The sequence below is a fragment of the Ranitomeya imitator genome, chromosome 1, assembly GCF_032444005.1.
Source record: "Ranitomeya imitator isolate aRanImi1 chromosome 1, aRanImi1.pri, whole genome shotgun sequence".
Lineage (NCBI taxonomy): Eukaryota > Metazoa > Chordata > Amphibia > Anura > Dendrobatidae > Ranitomeya > Ranitomeya imitator.
In genome coordinates this window covers 842,444,547-842,463,440 of record NC_091282.1, presented here as the reverse complement: position 1 = coordinate 842,463,440, position 18,894 = coordinate 842,444,547, and the positions used below count along the sequence as shown (strand labels likewise).

The following is an 18,894-nucleotide window of genomic DNA, read 5'->3' as shown; positions in this document are numbered from 1 at the left end:
GCGCCAGACCAACAGCCTGACCCATCCTTGGACAGTTAGCACCTTGGATTTCCAGAGGCGTGTCCGTGTAGCCCCCTCCCCATCGCCCCTGATGAACAGTGTTAATAGCAGGAAGACTGAAGGTCCTTCTATCCTCCTCTGACCTCGGAGTGGATAGATGGATGGCTAGGACATACAGTAGTTCGCCAGCACAGGGAGCGACCTTACAAACACTTTACAAGTCAGAAGCCTATAGACGCGAGATACTCCTTTCCCCTGATTGCGGAAGGAATGAGAAGAATCCCCTCTCCGGTGGATCCGCTTGGCCTCAAAAGTCCTTCTGTCCTCACCGGATGGTTCCTCAAAGTCCTACGGACTGACCGAGAACCTGGCTCGTTCGTTTTTTTTCGAGGTTTCGGGCTTGGCACTATCCCTCTTTGCCGTGGTGAGAGTATCTAAAGCTTTGGTGTCTTGGGCTGACAACATAAGCAGGACCATACAGGACAGTGACCATCCTCTGGATGCAGCAGAACTAGCCAATCACATCTCGGCTGGGGAATATTTGTTGCACGCGTCCCTAGACATGGCTAACACTGCTGTGCTTACAGCCGCTAATGCCATCACCATCCAGTGGGCACTGTGGCACAAGGAATGGCGAGCGGACTCTACTGTGCTTTAAAGGCCTGGCCATTGAATTCTGGGTCCTAACCCAAGTTGAGTTCTCCGAAGAAGTGGTCTCCACGATGTTTAGCGCTTGGAAACCTGCATCGGGGCGCGTTTATCGCCACACCTGGTAAGCATTTTTTTCACATGGTGCAGGGAACGCTGGTGCTCTCCTCTTGTCTTTTTCGTTCTGACTATTTTAAAGTTCCTTCAGATTAGGCTGGACTCAGGCCTAGCGCTTGGTTTCCTCAAAAGACAAATCTGTGCCGTATCAGTTGTTTCAGTGCCGGAATGCTCTTAAGCTGCAGGTGAAGACTTCATTCAGGGGGTCTCCCACGTGGAACCCCCCCCCCCACCCACAGAGGGCCGCTGGACGCCTGGGACCTTAACTTGGTCCTGGGTGTTACGCAGGAGGTTCCGTCTGAGCCACTGCAAGACGTCTCTGACTTCATTTTCCTAGAAGGTAGCCTCCCTGGTTGCAGTGACTTCGATCAGGCAGGTATTGGAGCAAGTTACTCTTTCCTATCGAGCTCCTTTTCTCTTTTTTTCACCAGAACAAGGTGGTTCTCCAACCATCCCTGTCCTTTTTTACCCAAGGTGGTTTTTCTTTCACCTTAACGGGTATATTGTCCTGTCACCAATATGCCGTTTTGAGAGGGCTCTCTACACTCTAGATCTCATGAGGGATCTCAGAAAAAAACATCTTCCGGACAGCGTCCTTCTGCAAGACGAAATCCTTATTCGCTCTTCCTGTGGGTCACAGGAAGGGACTAGCCGCTTCAAAGTCCACAATAACCAAGTGTATTCGCTCGGCTATTCAGGAATCTTACCGTGTCCGAGGCAAGCCTATCCCAGTGGGGATTAAGGCACACTCCACATGTTCGGTGGATGCTTCCTGTGCCATTCGGTTCCAGGCATCAGTGGAACAGGGTGCAGGGCTTCGACGTGGTCCAGTCTGCACACCTTGAAGTACTACAACATTCACACTCAGGCCTCAGCAGATGCGAGCCTGGGAAGACTGATCTTTCAGGCGGCAGTAACGCATCTCTTGGCAGCTGGTGTGTGAGGTTTTGTCTGTCCTGTCGTTTCCCCACCCAGGGACTGCTTTAGGATGTCCCATGGTCCTGTGATCCCCAATGAGGTGAAGGAGGTACAGGGATTTTTGTGTGCTCACCGTAAAATCTTTTTCTCCAAGCCAATCATTGGGGGACACAGTACCCACCCTGTTGGCTTCATGGCTATATTTGTTCTTTGGTTTGACATGTTGTACCCGTATTTGATGGGTTTGATCTCCTATTGGTTTAGATAGAGCCAGTGATAGGTGTATACTGCAGAGGAGGAGGAGATAATTTTATTTTCACTTAGTGTCATCCTCCTAGTGGCAGTAGCATAGCACCCGTGGTCCTGTGTCCCCCAATGATTGGTTCGGAGAAAACAATTTTACGGTGAGTACACAAAAATCCCTGTTTCCTCTAACTTGGACCTGTGATCACTTGAACAATGCACTGCTATATTTCTGTGCTGTACCATATTGTTTATCAATCTCTAATGGAGACCAGCTGCCGCTCTGTTTAATTGGGTTTTTAAAAAAATTCAGAAAGTTAGATAAATAAAATTGCAATAAGTCACCAGTTTGAGACTTGTTACCTTTTTTATTTTTTCTGTTGCTTGAGCTGTGTGAGGGCTTTTTTTGCATGGTTTTAATGGTTTAGAAAGGCCACACCTTTACCTTCCTAATATGTTCGGGTAACACACGTACATGGCAATGGCCATTATGAAGGGGGGGGGGGGGGGTTATAGTCAGCTATGACATCACCTATTGGGATTGGTGGATCCTTCATCAGCTTTGTGTAAAAATGTTGCATGTGACAGTCATTGTAATTTTGTCTCTGCTTATAATGAGCCTTGCTGTAAACTCTTCTGCAAAGGACAAGAAGCATGAATTTAAAAAAAACTAATGGTCAGTGTGAAGATTGCAAGATAACTAATTTTGTTTTGTTTTTTGTAATGAAGATGAGAATTTTAGAACATTTCCCCACCTCCAAAATCTAATGTAGAACAAAAACCTGATTAAAACAATAGATCATTTTCTGACTACATATTTCTGATGCAAGGGATAAGATAGCGATGAGCCTCCATTTTTGATATTTTAGGTTTGTTGATCTGGTCAGCTAAATCTACCTGGCTGCAGTCGTGCAGGCTCAATGCCAGGCTCTAATTCATGTTTCCCATGGTTTGGGCAGCATAAATAAACTGACAAGGGTACCTTTTTAAATGTAGAGAAGTCTCTTATGTCTCACAAAATAACTTTGTTATACTTTTTTTTTAAGGTTGAAGTTGTCGCCAAGCCCAGCTCGGGTTACAGTATCTCGAGCCACTTCGAGTAGCAGCTACGCTACCACCCGACAGTCTCGCAGCAAAAGAAAACGTATGGAAGCTGGAGAAAGTGAGGAAGCCAGCAGCGTTCAGTCTTCTGCTAGCTCTGCTACAGTGCATCATGCTTCCAGCAGTGTGGGGGAACGAAGCGGGAGTAGGTTTCACATGTCTCAACAGTCCACTGCAACTGGTAGCATCACTATAGAGGAGATTGACCTGGAGGGCAAGTTTATTCACCTAAACAATAACTCTGATAAGGTGATTGCCACATTCTTTTGTATAGGCTTCAGCTGTTAATATTTTGTTCCTTATCCTTCCTTCTGTAAGCATCATCCAAGGTAGGACAACCAACTGCCACATTGGTTTCTGAAATGCTCAGCCACTGCAGGTGGATATGTATAGGTAATGATCTGAATAAGCATTTATGGAAGATTGTGCTTACTCATAAAGGGGACTGTATTGACTGATCTGTTCACTTCTTACCAGGATTGAATTACTGCAATGAAAGGTACCTTCACACATAACGATATTGTTAACGATATCGTTGCTTTTTGTGACGTAGCAACGATATCGTTAATAAAATCGTTATGTGTGACAGCGACCAACGATCAGGCCCCTGCTGGGAGATCGTTGGTCGCTGAAGAAAGTCCAGAACTTTATTTCGTCGCTGGATCTCCCGTGGACATCGCTGGATCGGCGTGTGTGACACCGATCCAGCGATGTCTTCACTGGTAACCAGGGTAAACATCGGGTAACTAAGCGCAGGGCCGCGCTTAGTAACCCGATGTTTACCCTGGTTACCATCCTAAAAGTAAAAAAAACAACCACTACATACTTACCTACCGCCGTCTGTCCTCCAGCTCTGTGCTCTGCACTCCTCCTGTACTGGCTGTGAGCGTCGGTCAGCCGGAAAGCAGAGCGGTGACGTCACCGCTCTGCTTTCCAGCCGCTGTGCTCACACAGACAGTACAGGAGGAGTGCAGAGCACAGAGCTGGAGGACAGACGGCGGTAGGTAAGTATGTAGTGGTTGTTTTTTTTACTTTTAGGATGGTAACCAGGGTACACATCGGGTTACTAAGCGCGGCCCTGCGCTTAGTTACCCGATGTTTACCCTGGTTACCGGCATCGTTGGTCGCTGGACAGCGGTCTGTGTGACAGCTCTCCAGCGACCAAACAGCGACGCTGCAGCGATCCGGATCGTTGTCGGTATCGCTGCAGCGTCGCTTAATGTGAAGGGGCCTTAAGTATTCAACTAATCCAATTTGCTCATTAAAGCTTCAGTCTAGTGAGCATCCCCTTCTCGATCAGTTTGTGTGCAAGAAAGCAGCACTCTTTTAGCAAACTTTTCATGTAGACTCCTATTACTTAAAGGGAATCTGTCATTAGGTTTAAAATGCATAATGTAGGGACGGAGACCCAGTTACCAGTACAGGGCTGCAATAAAATCCATGATTTATCAGCAGGTGATTATCACTAGAGGACTGGTAAACCTGCTGCCAGGTAGTCCATCATATTCATGAGCGATGTATAAACCCACTAATGATTGACAGATTTCTATATACACGGTGCATAGGCAGAAAGCTACCACTCAGTGGTGGAGGTGGGGGGTTATACAGAGCTTGGCATTCAGAGAGCTGCGAGATCTGCAAAAGATAAGTCATTTTATAAAAAAAAAAATGACACATTGCTAAAATCTGTCTCTTCCCTTACCTCATCAGAGAGCAGCACATTGTAGAAAAACTTGCTGACAGTCCATTTAAAAAACAAAATCAAAGAAATTTAAATAGGTTGGCCAGCCTTTTGATAGTGGGGTGCGGCACCTGACACATTGTTTATATTCTGAGAGCCCAATGAATTCTGTTGTCACCATTCGATTATATTGGGTCTAAGGTATTCTAAAAATAAAGCCTGACAAAATGGATGTATTACCCATGTGACAGCGCTTACATTGTACAACACTAATGTGTGGCCCTGCAGTCGGACTATAGTAGATGTTTCAACTTGTCTTACAGGATCGATCTCTAGGCAGCTGGAGGCTTAAGTTGAGCATTGGAGACCTAGAAGAAATGGTATACAAATTCACCCCCAAGTATGTGCTGAAAGCAGGCCAATCTGTTAAGGTGAGTAGTCTATATCTTTCTATGGAGATATGTCCTCTAAAGTAAAGAACAGCCTACATAGAAAGGGGTGGGGATGTGAGTAGTTGTTTTTTTTTTGTTTTTTTTTCCCCCCCACAATTCTAGATATTATAAAAGCAACTCTTTATTTAAAGGGACATATCCGTCTAAGAAACATGCCCATGAGAGATCCACAGAACAGTGCGCTTTTATCCCCAATTGAATGGAGAAGCAGTGCACATGCTTGACCATTGTTCCATTCATTCCACATAGGTCTACTAATCACTGCGCTTAGTATTTTTTTACAGCAGCCCCATAGAGAATGAGTTGAGTGTAGGTTGGGTGTCCAATCTACTGGGCCATTTTGTAACTAGGATAAAAGTTCCCAAGTCTGTCAATGGTTGGAAATACCAGCAGTGGGTCACCCACCAAAGAAGTTATCACCTATCCACTATATCACCGGACGACCCTTTTAAATTTAATCAACTCAGCAGTTTATATCCTTTGAGAACTGTACTTCCTGTGTAATTACAACTTTAACCTTTTTGTACCAGGAATATTTTTTTCAGTTTTTAACTTTAATGTATAATATTCTGAATGTTTCTGTTTCAGATATACAGTTCTGATGCGGGGGTCGCCCATAGCCCTCCTTCTGTCTTACTTTGGAAAAACCAGAGTTCTTGGGGAGCAGATGACAATATCCAAATCTCCTTGGTGAACAGTGATGAGGAGGCAAGTCAAAATAATTGCTGATTAACCCCTTACTGACCTCTGCCGTACTATTACTGCCGAGGTCGGATCCCCTGTTTTGATGTGGGCTCCGGCGGTGAGCCCACCTCAAAGCCAGGACATGTCAGCTGTTTTGAACAGCTGACATGTGCCCGCAATAGCGGCGGGTGAAATCGCGATTCACCCGCTGCTATTAACTAGTTAAATGCCGCTGTCAAACGCTGACAGAAAAAGACCAAATTGAAAGATTTTTTCACGACTTCCTCTACCATGCTCACAACCCCAGTGGGGGAGCCTTCCAGGGAGAAAATCAATCACAATTATAAGGCGGACACTCCTGCAAACAGCAATAACAAAGAAAAATTGGAGTTGATGTCCATAAATATTAACAATTTTTATTGGTTACACTAATTACAACCTAACCATAACAATATTTGACGAGTCATACTTCAAAATACATTAAATATAAGAAAAAGAGAGGGATGAAGGTAGCAAGAAGATGGAAAAACACGGCGTGGATACTCCTAATGCCAAATGTATTATTCTAAAGTGCATAGTGCGACTAATAACTGGGCCCAGGACCGAAGCACTGTAATGCTTCCACAGAAAATCATGAGTCAATTACTATAGACAGGTACGCCGAGCCCTGCGCACAGGCTCAAAGACCAACAGTCAGAGGAAACTACGGGAAAAGAGTACGCCCATTGTCCTTACCCAGATAGTGGCAGATAGGATGCTCCACGCCATGGCCCCAACGTGCGTTTCGCGTCAGCTTCGTCAGGGGGTGCCTTTAACCCCTTCACGCCGGAAGCCATTTTGTTAATTTTTTTTTTAAATTTCCTCCACTTCTTCCAAGAGCCATAACTTTACTTTTTTGTCAATATAGCCGTATGAAGGCATCTTTTTTTGCAGGGCGAGTTGTACTTTTGGATGACAACATTGATTTTACCATATAGTCTACTGGAATACGAGAAAAATTCCAAGTGCCGTGAAATTGCAAAAAAAAAGTGCAACTCCACAATTGTTTTTATTTATCAGTAGATGGTGGCCCGATTCTAACGCATCGGGTATTCTAGAATATGCATGGCCACGGAGTGTATAGCCCAGGCCACGGAGTGTATAGCCCAGGCCACGGAGTGTATAGCCCAGGCCACGGCGTGTATAGCCCAGGCCACGGCGTGTATAGCCCAGGCCACGGCGTGTATAGCCCAGGCCACGGCGTGTATAGCCCAGGCCACGGCGTGTATAGCCCACCTTCCATCCGGCCGTCATCACTGGCCGCGGCCGTCATCACTGGCCACTAATTTAGTCCCCAGCTTTTGACTGCGGTAAACCCAACAGCGCTCATGGTCCTGGCCGGCTCCGCCCTCCTCATGGCGACTCCACCCCCTTTGCAGCGCTTCTGGCCGGGCCTGTACGGAGACGGCGGGGACTCACACTGCATACTTCCTGGCCTCCCTTGCCGTTTTGTCTACACCAACTGGCTGGCCGCGACCAATGAATATCCGTGACAGACAGAGAAAGACGGAAGTGACCCTTAAACAATTATATAGTAGATATTCACTATATGGCAAGACTGACTTGGCAATAAGAAGTCAGGGACACAACATAAGATGTTAATGTCTTGTCATGAAGGGTTTAAAGGGAATCTCACCATGTTTTTGCTACCCAATCTGAGAGCAGCATAAGGTAGCGGCAGAGACCCTGATTCCTGGAATGTCACTTACTAGGCTGCCTACTGTAGTTTTTTTTTTTACAAAATCATTGTTGTATCGAGTTTCACTAGAGGACTATCCTGCTTCCAGATAGTCTAGCCGCGACCCCACCATTGTTTGGCAACTTTCTGCTTATGTACAGTGTACACAAAAAGCTGCCAGTCAGAGGTGTGGGCGGGGTTATACTGAGCTCAGCTTTCAGATAACTGGTAGATCTGCAGCAGAACCATTTTTAATGAAACCTGCATCACCCAGTAAAATTACTACAGTACTGCAATAATGGTCTATGCCCCTACATTATGCTGATCTCACATGGGGTAGCAAACACCTGGTGACAGTTTCTCCTTAAAGGGAACCTGTCACCCCCAAAATCGACGGTGAGCTAAGCCCACCGCCATCAGGGGCTTATCTACAGTATTCTGTAATGCTATAGATAAGCCTCCAATGTATCCTAAAAGATGAGAAAAAGAGGTTAGATTATACTCACCCAGGGACGGTCCCGCTGCGGTCCAGTCCGGCGCCTCCCATCTTCATCAGATGACGTCCTCTTCTTATCTTCATGCTCCGGCGCAGGTGTACTTTCTGTCCTGTTGAGGGCAGAGCAAAGTACTGCAGTGCGCAGGTGCCGGGAAAGGTCAGAGAGGCCTGACACCTACGCACTGCAGTACTTTGCTCTGCCCTCAACAGGGCAGACAAAGTACGCCTTTGCCGGAGCCGCGGCGTGAAGACCAGAAGAGGACGTCATCGTAAGAAGATGGGAGGCCCCGGACCGCAACGCCCATCGTACTGGGACCGCCCCTGGGTGAGTATAATCTAACCCCTTTTTCTCATCTTTTAGGATACATCGGGGGCTTGTGTACAGCATTCCAGAATGCTGTAGATAAGCCCCTGATGCTGGTGGGCTTAGCTCACCCTCGATCTTGGGGGTGACAGGTTCCTTGGGAGTGACAGCTTGGAAGCAGCCACTATCTCCTTCTCAGCACTAGCTTGTTAATGGGTGACTTTCTGAGTGACATCAGCAGCCAGGCAAGGAAAGAAGACTGCCAGCCATCAATCAATCAAGCTAGACAGCTTACGGTACCTTCACACTGAACAACTTAACGATATCGCTAGCGATCCGTGACGTTGCAGCGTCCTGGATAGCGATATCGTTGTTTGACACGCAGCAGTGATCTGGATCCTGCTGTGACATCGTTGGTCGGAGCAGAAAGGCCAGAACTTTATTTTGTCGCTGAATCGGCGTGTGTGACACCAATTCAGCAATGTCTTCACTGGTAACCAGGGTAAACATCGGGTTACTAAGCGCAAGGCCGCGCTTAGTAACCCGATGTTTACCCTGGTTACCAGTGTAAATGTAAAAACACTACATACTTACATTCCGGTGTCTGTCGCGTCCCCCGGCGTTCTGCTTCCCTGCACTGTCAGCGCCGGCCGTAGAGCAGAGCACAGCGGTGACGTCACCGCTCTGCTTTACGGCTGGCGCTTACACAGTGCAGGGAAGCAGAACGCCGGGGGACGCGACAGACACCGGAATGTAAGTATGTAGTGTTTTTACATTTACACTGGTAACCAGGGTAAACATCGGGTTACTAAGCGCGGCCCTGCGCTTAGTAACCCGATGTTTACCCTGGTTACCCGGGGACTTTGGCATCGTTGGTCGCTGGAGAGCTGTCTGTGTGACAGCTCTCCAGCGACCACACAGCGACGCTGCAGCGATCGGCATCGTTGTCTAGATCGCTGCAGCGTCGCTAAATGTGACGGTACCTTTAGTCCTTGGTGGGGAAAAGTCATGGGAAGTGCTCTGTCACTGGAATAGCACTTAAAGGGAACCTGTCACCCCGTTTTTTCAGAATGAGATAAAAATACTATTAAATAGGGCCTGAGCTGGGCGTTACTATAGTGTATTTTGTGTACCCTGATTCCCCACCTATGCTGCCGAAATAACTTACCAAAGTCGCCGTTTTCGCCTGTCAATCAGGCTGGTCAGGTCAGATGGGTGTGGCGACATCGATGTTTCTTCCCCCAGATCTTGCATATATTTCCGTTGGTGGCGTAGTGGTTTGCGCATGCCCATCTTCTGAATCCACTGGGCAGGAGAAGAAAAACGCGCGATCTGCTCTATTTCCCTGGTGATCTGTGGGGGCGGCCATTTTCCTGAAGCCGAGTTCGCATCTCAACTTCAGGAAAATGGACGCCGCGATCTCCATCTGCGCACGCGCGGCATCCCGCGGCCATTTTCCTGAAGCCCCGGGCAGCAGAGGACTCCATATGCGCACGCGTGGCCTCAGGAAGATGGCCGCCCCCACAGATCACCAGGGAAATAGCGCCGATCGCGTGTTTTTTCTTCTCCTGCCCAGTGGATTCAGAAGATGGGCATGCGCAAACCACTACGCCACCAACGGAAATATATGCAAGATCTGGGGGAAGAAACAGCGATGTCGCCACGCCCATCTGACCTGACCAGCCTGATTGACAGGCGAAAACGGCGACTTTGGTAAGTTATTTCGGCAGCATAGGTGGGGAATCGGGGTACACAAAATACACTATAGTAACGCACAGCTCAGACCCTATTAAACAGTATTTTTATCTCGTACTGAAAAAACGGGGTGACAGGTTCCCTTTAATGTCTAATCAGTGGATGCACTAATTTAAATAATTTGGCGGCTGCTGCTAATCAATTGGGATGTATAGGCCCCCAGGTCTCACTTCTTTCACTCTGACTTTTAACCCATTTACCACCCAAAGCTGTTTGCACGTTAATGACCATAATAACAAAATCCCAAATATAATAGATACCTTTAACAAAACAAAGGCATGCACAAAAGAATAAAATTGAAAATACTTTTAGATATTGCACTGAACAACAATAACCCATGAAAATAACCAAACAAGGAAAATCTCACTAAAAACAAGCAGACATAAAGCAAACACGATACACCAGTCACAGTTTATAGGTGTTAATTCTGAAACATACTGTGAACAAACCTTAATATAAGCTGGCAAATGTATTGTATAGACTGAAAAATTCAGTCATATAATGGAATATATGATACATAACCACAAGCAATTAAGGAACTATCAAAAGGCACGATAGAAAAAATTCCAATAGTCCAATATCATATATGTAAAGTTATACGTGCCAAAATAGTTATGAGCACATGTGGAAAAGACATACTAAATGAAAATCATGGACTAGAATGTATATGTATTACTATGGTTATAAGACCAAATACACCAATGACGGATTTTGCTACAAAGACTACTGCAGTGACAAAGTTCTAATGTGTATTAGTGGTGTGCAGTAAAGTGCAAACGCTATCCCTATAAGAGTCCTGCAGATATTGTCACATCTATCCAAGTGTATAAGGGCTGAGGACAAACATATGCCAAGGACTTGTTTGTGTGCAGCACAGGCACACAAGTTCTGTCACATTATTCATGTAAGTTAACTTGATCTACATGTGAACCAGTCCTTGGCATATGTATGTTTAGAAAGGTACCGTCATACTCAGCGACATAGACAACGAGCCGATCACTGCAGCGTCGCTGTTTAGGTCGCTGTAGAGACGTCAAACACAGCAGCTCCAGAACGATGCAGGAGCGATCCAGTGACGTAACGGTGACTCACTTATCGTTCTCGCTGGTTGTTAGCTCCATGTAAAACATTGCTGGCATCGTTGCTTTTGATGTCAAACATGACGATACACGCCGACCTGGCGACGAAATAAAGTTCTGAACTTCTAGCTCCGACCAGCGATGTCACAGCGGTATCCAGATCGCTGCTGCGTATCAAACACAACGAGATCGCTATCCAGGACGCTGCAATGTCACGGATTGTTGTCGTTCTCTTTGCAAAGTTGCTGTGTGACGGTACCTTAAGGGTTAAAAGTTGACCAGACATTTCTAATTTTTCCAACAAAATTTACAAACCTTTTTTTTTTCGGGACCACCTCACATTTGAGGTGACTTTTAGGGGCCTATATGACAGAAAATACCCAAAAGTAACAACAATACAGATACCCCATATGTGGCAGAAATCACTGTTCGGGCACACGGCAGGGATCGGAAGGGAAGGAGCGCCATTTGACTTTTTGAATGTAAAATTTGCCTGATTAATTAGCGGACGACATGTTGCATTTGGAGAGCCCTGATGTAACTAAACAGTGGAAACCCCCCCGCAAGTGACACCATTTTAGAAACTAGACCCCTGAGGGAACTTATCTAGATTTGTGGTAATCACCTTGAACCCACAGGTGCTTCACAGAAGTTTAAAACGTTGAGCCATGAAGATTAAAAAAAATAATAATAATTTTCCCCACAAAAATGTTATTTTAGCCCCTAATTTTGCATTTTCACAATAATAACAGGTGAAATTGCACCTTACAAATTGTGCAATTTCTCCTGAGTACGCCAATACCCCATATGTGGGGGTAAACCACTGTTTAGGCTCACGATGGGGGCTCAGAAAAGGAGTAATGGGAGACAGACTGTATTGGAACGCATACTTTGATGTATTGGTCTGCTGGTGTCATGTCTCGTTTGGAGAGCCCCTGATGTGCCTAAACAGTGGTGAATCCCCACTAGTGACACTATTTTGGAAACTAGACCCCTCAAGGAATGTATCTAAATGTGTTATGAGCACCTTGAGCTCCCAGCTGCTTCACAGAAGTTTTTAACATAAAACAATGAAAAATCAAATTTTTCCCACAAAAAGCTATTTTAGCCCAAAATGTTTTATTTTGACAAGGATAGCACGACAAAATAGACCCCAAAATGTGTTGAGCAATTTCTCTTGAGTACGCAAATACCCCATATGTGGTCGAAACCTACTTTTGAGCACAGTGCAAAGCACAAAGGAAGAAGTGCCATATTCAAGTTCACATTTTGCTGGACTAGCTTGAGCATGCCATGTCACATTGGCAAAAGCCCCTGAGGTGCCAGAACAGCAGGACCCCTCCCCACCCCCCATAACTGACCCTATTTTGCAAACTAAATCTCTCAAAGAATTCACCTATGGGTGCAGTGATAATATTGACAACACAGGTGGGTCACAGAATTTTATACCATTGGGCAATGAAGAAAAAAATTATTATATTTATACCACGAAAATTTTGTTTTGGCTCCAGATCTTACATTTTCACACTGGGAAATGGGTCGAAATGGCACCAAAATTTGTCCCACAATTCTGGCTGAATGTAGAAATACCCCACATATGGCTGTACAGTACTGCGTAGCCATACAGCAACTGCACTTTTATGTACTCTTATTAAATAGACTGTCCCCGCCGGATCAGAGACCAGACAGGTCCACAGTGCCTCCATCGGCCTCATTATAGGGAATCTCCCGCCGGGGGTTCTGTCTGAATCACATATTTTGGAGATTTACATGGAAACCCCAGTGTGAGCGCAGGATAAATGTGCGCCAAGCCTTACTGCGATCTTTAGGAGGAAGAATGGACAAATCAGCAGCTGAAGAAGTTTTAATTTTTTACGCTGTTCCTTGTGTGGTATAAGGGACTAGGCGACTTTATTCTTCGGGTCGGTGCGATTTAAGAAATTAATTTTTGCTTCACCATATTTTGAGAGCTATAATTTTTCCACATTTTGGACCGACCGAGTCAATACCCCATTTATCTTTTTATTTATGGTTTGGCGATTTTACACAATAGAAACTATTTTATAGAAAAAATATTTAGCATCGCTAAACTAACTTCCTAGTGCTTGGTGACCCGGATGTCGTCATGATATTGAGTCACCATGGCAACAATCGGGACCCCACAATGACGTCTCAGGGTCTCTGATCCAAGGGCAGAGGGTTTTTTTTTTCCTTCTGCCTGCTTGCTAAATGCTGTGATTTAGGGGGATAAAGTGCCAGGAGGTGTCGGCTGTCAGAATCCGCAGACACCAAGCGGCGATTGTGTGCGCACAGCCGCCTAGAAACATCCATGCGTCAATGTCTGTAAGTACCAGGCGACCGGGACGTATGGGTATGTCTAAGGTTGTAAAGGATTTAAGATTGTTAATATAACCTTAACCCAAGGTTATATTTTCTAATTCCTTGAGCTATTGAATTTCAATTAAAGATTATAGAAGAAAAAAAAAATTGTGCAGGATTGTATGTCTTTTTTCATTGCAGAGTGACTTTCATACTGGTAAATTATTGTTTCACTGTCATTTATTTGGTTTTGATTCACTCAGTTGTTTGACTGGTGTTTCCCTTTAGCTTCTACACAAAGTATTAACATCCAGGGCTTTCTCCTCCATATGTGTAATGATGCTTTAGATTGATTCTGAAATTATACAAGTTTAGTTAATGTCAGTCTTTTTTTAAATTATAATTATATCCTCATTTATTCATAAGGAAGTAGCTGTTAGAACAGTAACAAAGACCATGGAGTCCACTGTTGATGAAGATGGAGAGGATGAAGAAGCTGATTTTGGGGAGGAAGATCTATTTCACCAGCAGGTAACCTTGACATAACCTATTTATATACAGCATACTGTCAAGCTGGACAGGGGTTGCTGTCGCTGCTCACCAGGCATATCTCCTGAATCCGGCACTGGCTAAACCTGTGTTTAAGGTGTAATTGGGAGGACACGTGTTTGCACTGGGAGATGGAATGCAGATATGGGATGGCATGCATTTCTCTATTGGCATAAACCCCCTTCAAATCCATGGAGCAACATATCAAGAGGTTGTCCACTACTTTTTACATTAATAACCTATCCTTAGGCTAGGTCACCAATGACTGTCCGGCATCCGTCACTCCCGCTGATCAGCTGCTAATGGCGGAGGTGGCTGCTGGCCGGAAGTAATCACTCGACAAACTGGCCATCTACTTGAAGTAGACGGGGCTTAGTACTGCACATCCGCTTCCTATTGATTTGAATAGGAGGTGAATGTGCAGTACCAAGCTCCGGCCACTACAAGTAGATCGCCACCTCCGCAAATATTCCGGACAGCAGCTGCTGCCACTGATAGCAGCTGATCGGTGGGGGTGCTGTGTGTCGGACCCCAGCCGATCAGACATTGATCACCTAGCCTAAGGATAGGTCATTAATGTAAAAGTAGTGGACAACCTCTTTAAATGTTGCTCCATGGATTTAAAGGGGGTTTATCACAATAGAGAAATGTATCCCATCTAATAAATATTGGAAAAATGATACACTTCCCAAATAGAAGTCAATACCAGACATGTACTTTTTTTTCTTTCTACATCATTCGTACCTACGTATCTGATCGCTGGTCTTATAGTTCCCTTCTAACCGTGTAGTTTGTCCTCCAGCTGGCTTTTCCTGCTGTGACTGAGCATGTACAGATGCTATTTGTAGCACTCAGATGGAGAGCACACACCGTTCACATGGTCCTGGAAGACCAGAGTTCTCCTAGCCGACTGTCAGACCTGATGACTATGTGATGCAGACCCATGGCGATGTTCTATGCAGCTGTCTGCCTGTACTGTGCACCCCGGGCTCTCGGCCATAATGCACACAGAGCGATGCATAGTTCTTCACTGTGTGCCTGCATCATATGAATACTCTGACTGGCACGTCATTGTAAGTAGCGCTGATGACTATGTGCCAATCACAGATCGCTTCTTCAGTGTCTGTCAGTACAAGCCAGCAGGCTGATTTTTTTTTTTCCCTATATGCTCTGAAGAAAACCTCAAAGGAACATGCTTTTGGATAGGCATTAGCATTAGTTGTATGCGTATTTGTTTCTGGTAAATGGTTCTTGCTCTAACACTTGTTCAATTCCTGTCTTTATACAGGGTGATCCTCGTACAACATCCACTGGCTGTTACCTGATGTAACCGGTCTCTCCAGTGTTTTCTGCCAGAGCTATTTTTATACCTTTTAGGCGTTTAGTTGCACATATAAGGAGCAAACTACTGCCAGACATGTTTGCAAAGGTTTTTTTTTGTGTGTTTTTTTATTTTATATATATATATATATGTATACTATGATTATTGTTCTCTCTGTGGTTTTATTAACACTATACCTCTCAACGAGGGTGCAAGTTTAAGTTGTTAGCTTTCATATGGGAGAACTCTTGTGAAGGAAAAGCTGTGGCTTGTATGCACAAAATGTTTTATGTTTAACTTTACAGTTGAAGGACAACTTTTACCTTTTGATACATTTTATAGTACTGCATATAGCTACTTGGAGGTGTTCAACAAATGAGCGAAATCTTCACATTGTAAAGCAATCACTGGCAACTTATTTTGGCCATGTCTACCTCTGTTGTAGATTATCTTGACAAGTAAGATGCTTACATTTGGTCATTCCTAAGTGTCATGGATTCTTCTTTGTTTTCTAGCACATGTATAATTGCAACCTTTTTGATTCCGAAATTCTTGGAGTAAGTTCACACAGGGCGTTTTTGCAACTTTTTTTTTTCTGCAGCAAAACCTGATCTTGGCAGGAAAGAAGCTGCGTCCAAAAAGCAGGTTTAGGTGCGTATTTGGTGTTGGGTTTTTCTTTGGAACATTGATTTTTCTTTGTCCATCCTAATGTCCTTGGATTTTCAGCAACAAAAACGCAGCAAATAATACCTGCGTTTTTGCTGCATTTTTTTCAACACCCATTCAAGTCAATGGGTGAAAACACAGCAAAAACACTGAAAGAAGTGACATGCTTTATGTCCAAAAAGCGCAGCAAAGCACAAAATACTGGTCACACAAAAAACCAGTGTGTGTGCATGAGATTTCTGAAATCTCCTAGACTTTGCTGGTACTTAAAAAGCATCTAAAAATTAGCATAAAAAAGCAGCAAAAACGCCCTGTGTGAACTTACCCTTAGCCTGTAAACTTACAGCCAAGTTATGTGTCATAACCTGTAGATAAGATACACGGCACTCTGCCATGGGTGTAAGTGTAGAGATCACCCTGCAATATAGACAGTAGGAGAACCCCCAGTGCTTCAATAATGTAAATTTCGAAAAGGTTAATGTGCAGAAAATCCAAAATTAAACATGTGATCTTTCAGTTCATATCCTCTGACCTTTCTTGGACTTGTGGGTTGCTAAGGAGAGAATTCTGAAAAACTGTCATCAAGATAAGAGCGCCCTCCTCAAGCAATGGATGTCACATCTAGTGATTGTGCTGGCTGAGGATATAGGCCGAAATGTCAAATGGGTTATTATACATCGCCTGCACGTTCTCTTCTAAATCTGCATTATTAGAGGCTGAGATTTTTCCACGGTCTGACTGCTTGATAGTTATATAAAGATACGGTGTCCAATGTTGTGTTGCTGTAAAAGGGAATTATCCACCATTTTTGTGTTTTATTTCTTAGGTGCTAAGAAGTTACAGGCAGGTAGTCATCAGCTACTTGCCTGTTCTGCCCAATGCCAACCTTTGCTGGCTCAGAACGGTCACAGTCCGCTCCTGCAGCTTGCATTGCCGTCACATCAGCAGAGTGGCCGTTTCTGTTCTGCTCTGCTCTGCTCCTGTGACAGAGCATTACTTTCAATGTCATGCTGACTGACCGCCAGTTCCCCGCTGTTTAACTGCAGTCGCTTAGCTTGACGACCCATCATCCGAGCAGACAAAGCAGCAGAATTGCCGGCCGGAGCAGTCCATGAACACTCTGAGCTGGCTCCGGGCAGAACAGGCACCTAGTAAGCAACTTCCTGCCTGCACGTTCTTAACCCCTTGAGAAAAGAATGAAAAGTTCCTGGATAAACCCACTCAAATTGTGCCCATGTGTTACTAGTGGGTTCAACTGCACCTGTTTGCAAGCACCAAACAAGAAATACTAGAAAACTAAAGGGTGCAATGTAGATTTTTTTTTTTCTCATTGTATGATATCTTTGCATTCTGTAGATTAGTAGAAAGAGTATTGAAAGTGTGTTTTTCTAAATCTTGAATTACAAAAAGAACTTAAAATTTACCTAAAGATTTACAACCTACAATTAAGAGAAGTTCCTGATCTTGTTACCATGATGTTTCAGGAGAGGTTTTTTCTTTTTGTTCACGAACCATTGTCACATTGGGACCTTTTATATTGCCTATAACTGTGTTTAACATCTGGCAGTCCCAAGACTAGTGCTTTGTACACAGAGTATTACATCCAGTATGTTTTACAAGAACACTTGAGTTCAGAACACCAGATGAATAAGCTTTGTAACAATACTCACTAAAAGGGAACCTGTGAGCTGATTTGTGCTGCTCAAATCACAGGCAGGTGCCAACTCCTGCACCTTCAACACCTAGGTTTTACTATGAAACGATGTAGTGTTTAAGAGAAGCATAGATGAGTGTGACCATTCCAAGAGGAAGGTCCCCCATCCCCTCAGCTAACAAGTGTCTCCTTATAGATGGGAGGAAGCCTGCTGGGACATATGGTTTTTGGACGAGCCCTCTCGAAATGCGTTTCAGAGTAAATCGGAGATGTTTGTGATGCCAGAGCTGGTCTCTGGATTCACGTTGCCTGTAGTTCAGGCCACGTTAATTGGCTGATAAGTCCCCTTTAACTTGGTCCCAGAATTGAAATCCTGTGGAAGGCACTTTTTAGATGTTTCCATGTACTGCATTGCATCCAGAGACTGTGTAGATGTGCATTTGAAAAAGACCTCCACTTTAGGACTAAGTTTATTCATCCTGTTATGAAAGTAATTGAGCTTTGCTTCAGTCTTAAGTAACACATTATTATAGTGAACTGCTCCCCTGATTTAAAAAAAAAAAAAAATCTTATTATATTTCAAGGCATCACACACTTAACCAGTGCTGCCTGGATTACAGTTTAATTGTCTATGCAAAAAAAATTGAGGTGACTATTGAAAATAAGTATTATGTTCTACAATATCTGTAATGGGTTGGAGAAGGGTTTTCTATGTAATGATGTGCATCTTGTAACTTTCAGTTCAGTGATCAGGGAAGAAAAGAATATCCTACCTGAATAAACAATGCTACCTTGTTACTATGAGGCAGAATTGATCCATACTTACTGTCAATAACCTGAAAAACTGCAATAAATGTTTCTATCCAAGTATTCTTCAGCTTATTATATATTGTAATTTGCATTATTGCGTCTTTTTATAGAAATATTTTATTATTTGAAGTGCTTTTCCAGTTATAAACAAGCGCCTATAGAATATTATTGCGTTCCTGGCTCCCACGAATTTCTAGAATGGGTGGCAGCCCCAATATCCCTGACTGCACGGAGGCAGATTTTCAGTGGGGCAGCTGCTAAGCATGCACATGGTCCCATTATGAAAACTCCATGAGTTATTTAAAAGCTGAATACTTCCCTATTCAAACAGCTGTTTGCAGCCATTGTGTGGGGTCCCTGTGTTACGGCTCACACATCCT

At 44.3% G+C, this 18,894-nt stretch overlaps 1 protein-coding gene across 1 annotated transcript in view; it reads left to right on the top strand.

Moving 5' to 3' along the window:
- Positions 1–18,571, top strand: part of LMNB2 (lamin B2) — a 101,947-nt gene extending 83,376 nt beyond the window's left edge. The window contains exons 8-12 of the mRNA XM_069740857.1: positions 2,973–3,276; positions 5,032–5,139; positions 5,749–5,868; positions 13,941–14,045; positions 15,352–18,571. Of these exons, the coding sequence (XP_069596958.1) occupies positions 2,973–3,276; positions 5,032–5,139; positions 5,749–5,868; positions 13,941–14,045; positions 15,352–15,393 (679 nt within the window). The 3' untranslated portion in view covers positions 15,394–18,571. The remainder of the gene's footprint in view (positions 1–2,972; positions 3,277–5,031; positions 5,140–5,748; positions 5,869–13,940; positions 14,046–15,351) is intronic.
- The last annotated feature ends 323 nt before the right edge of the window (positions 18,572–18,894 follow it).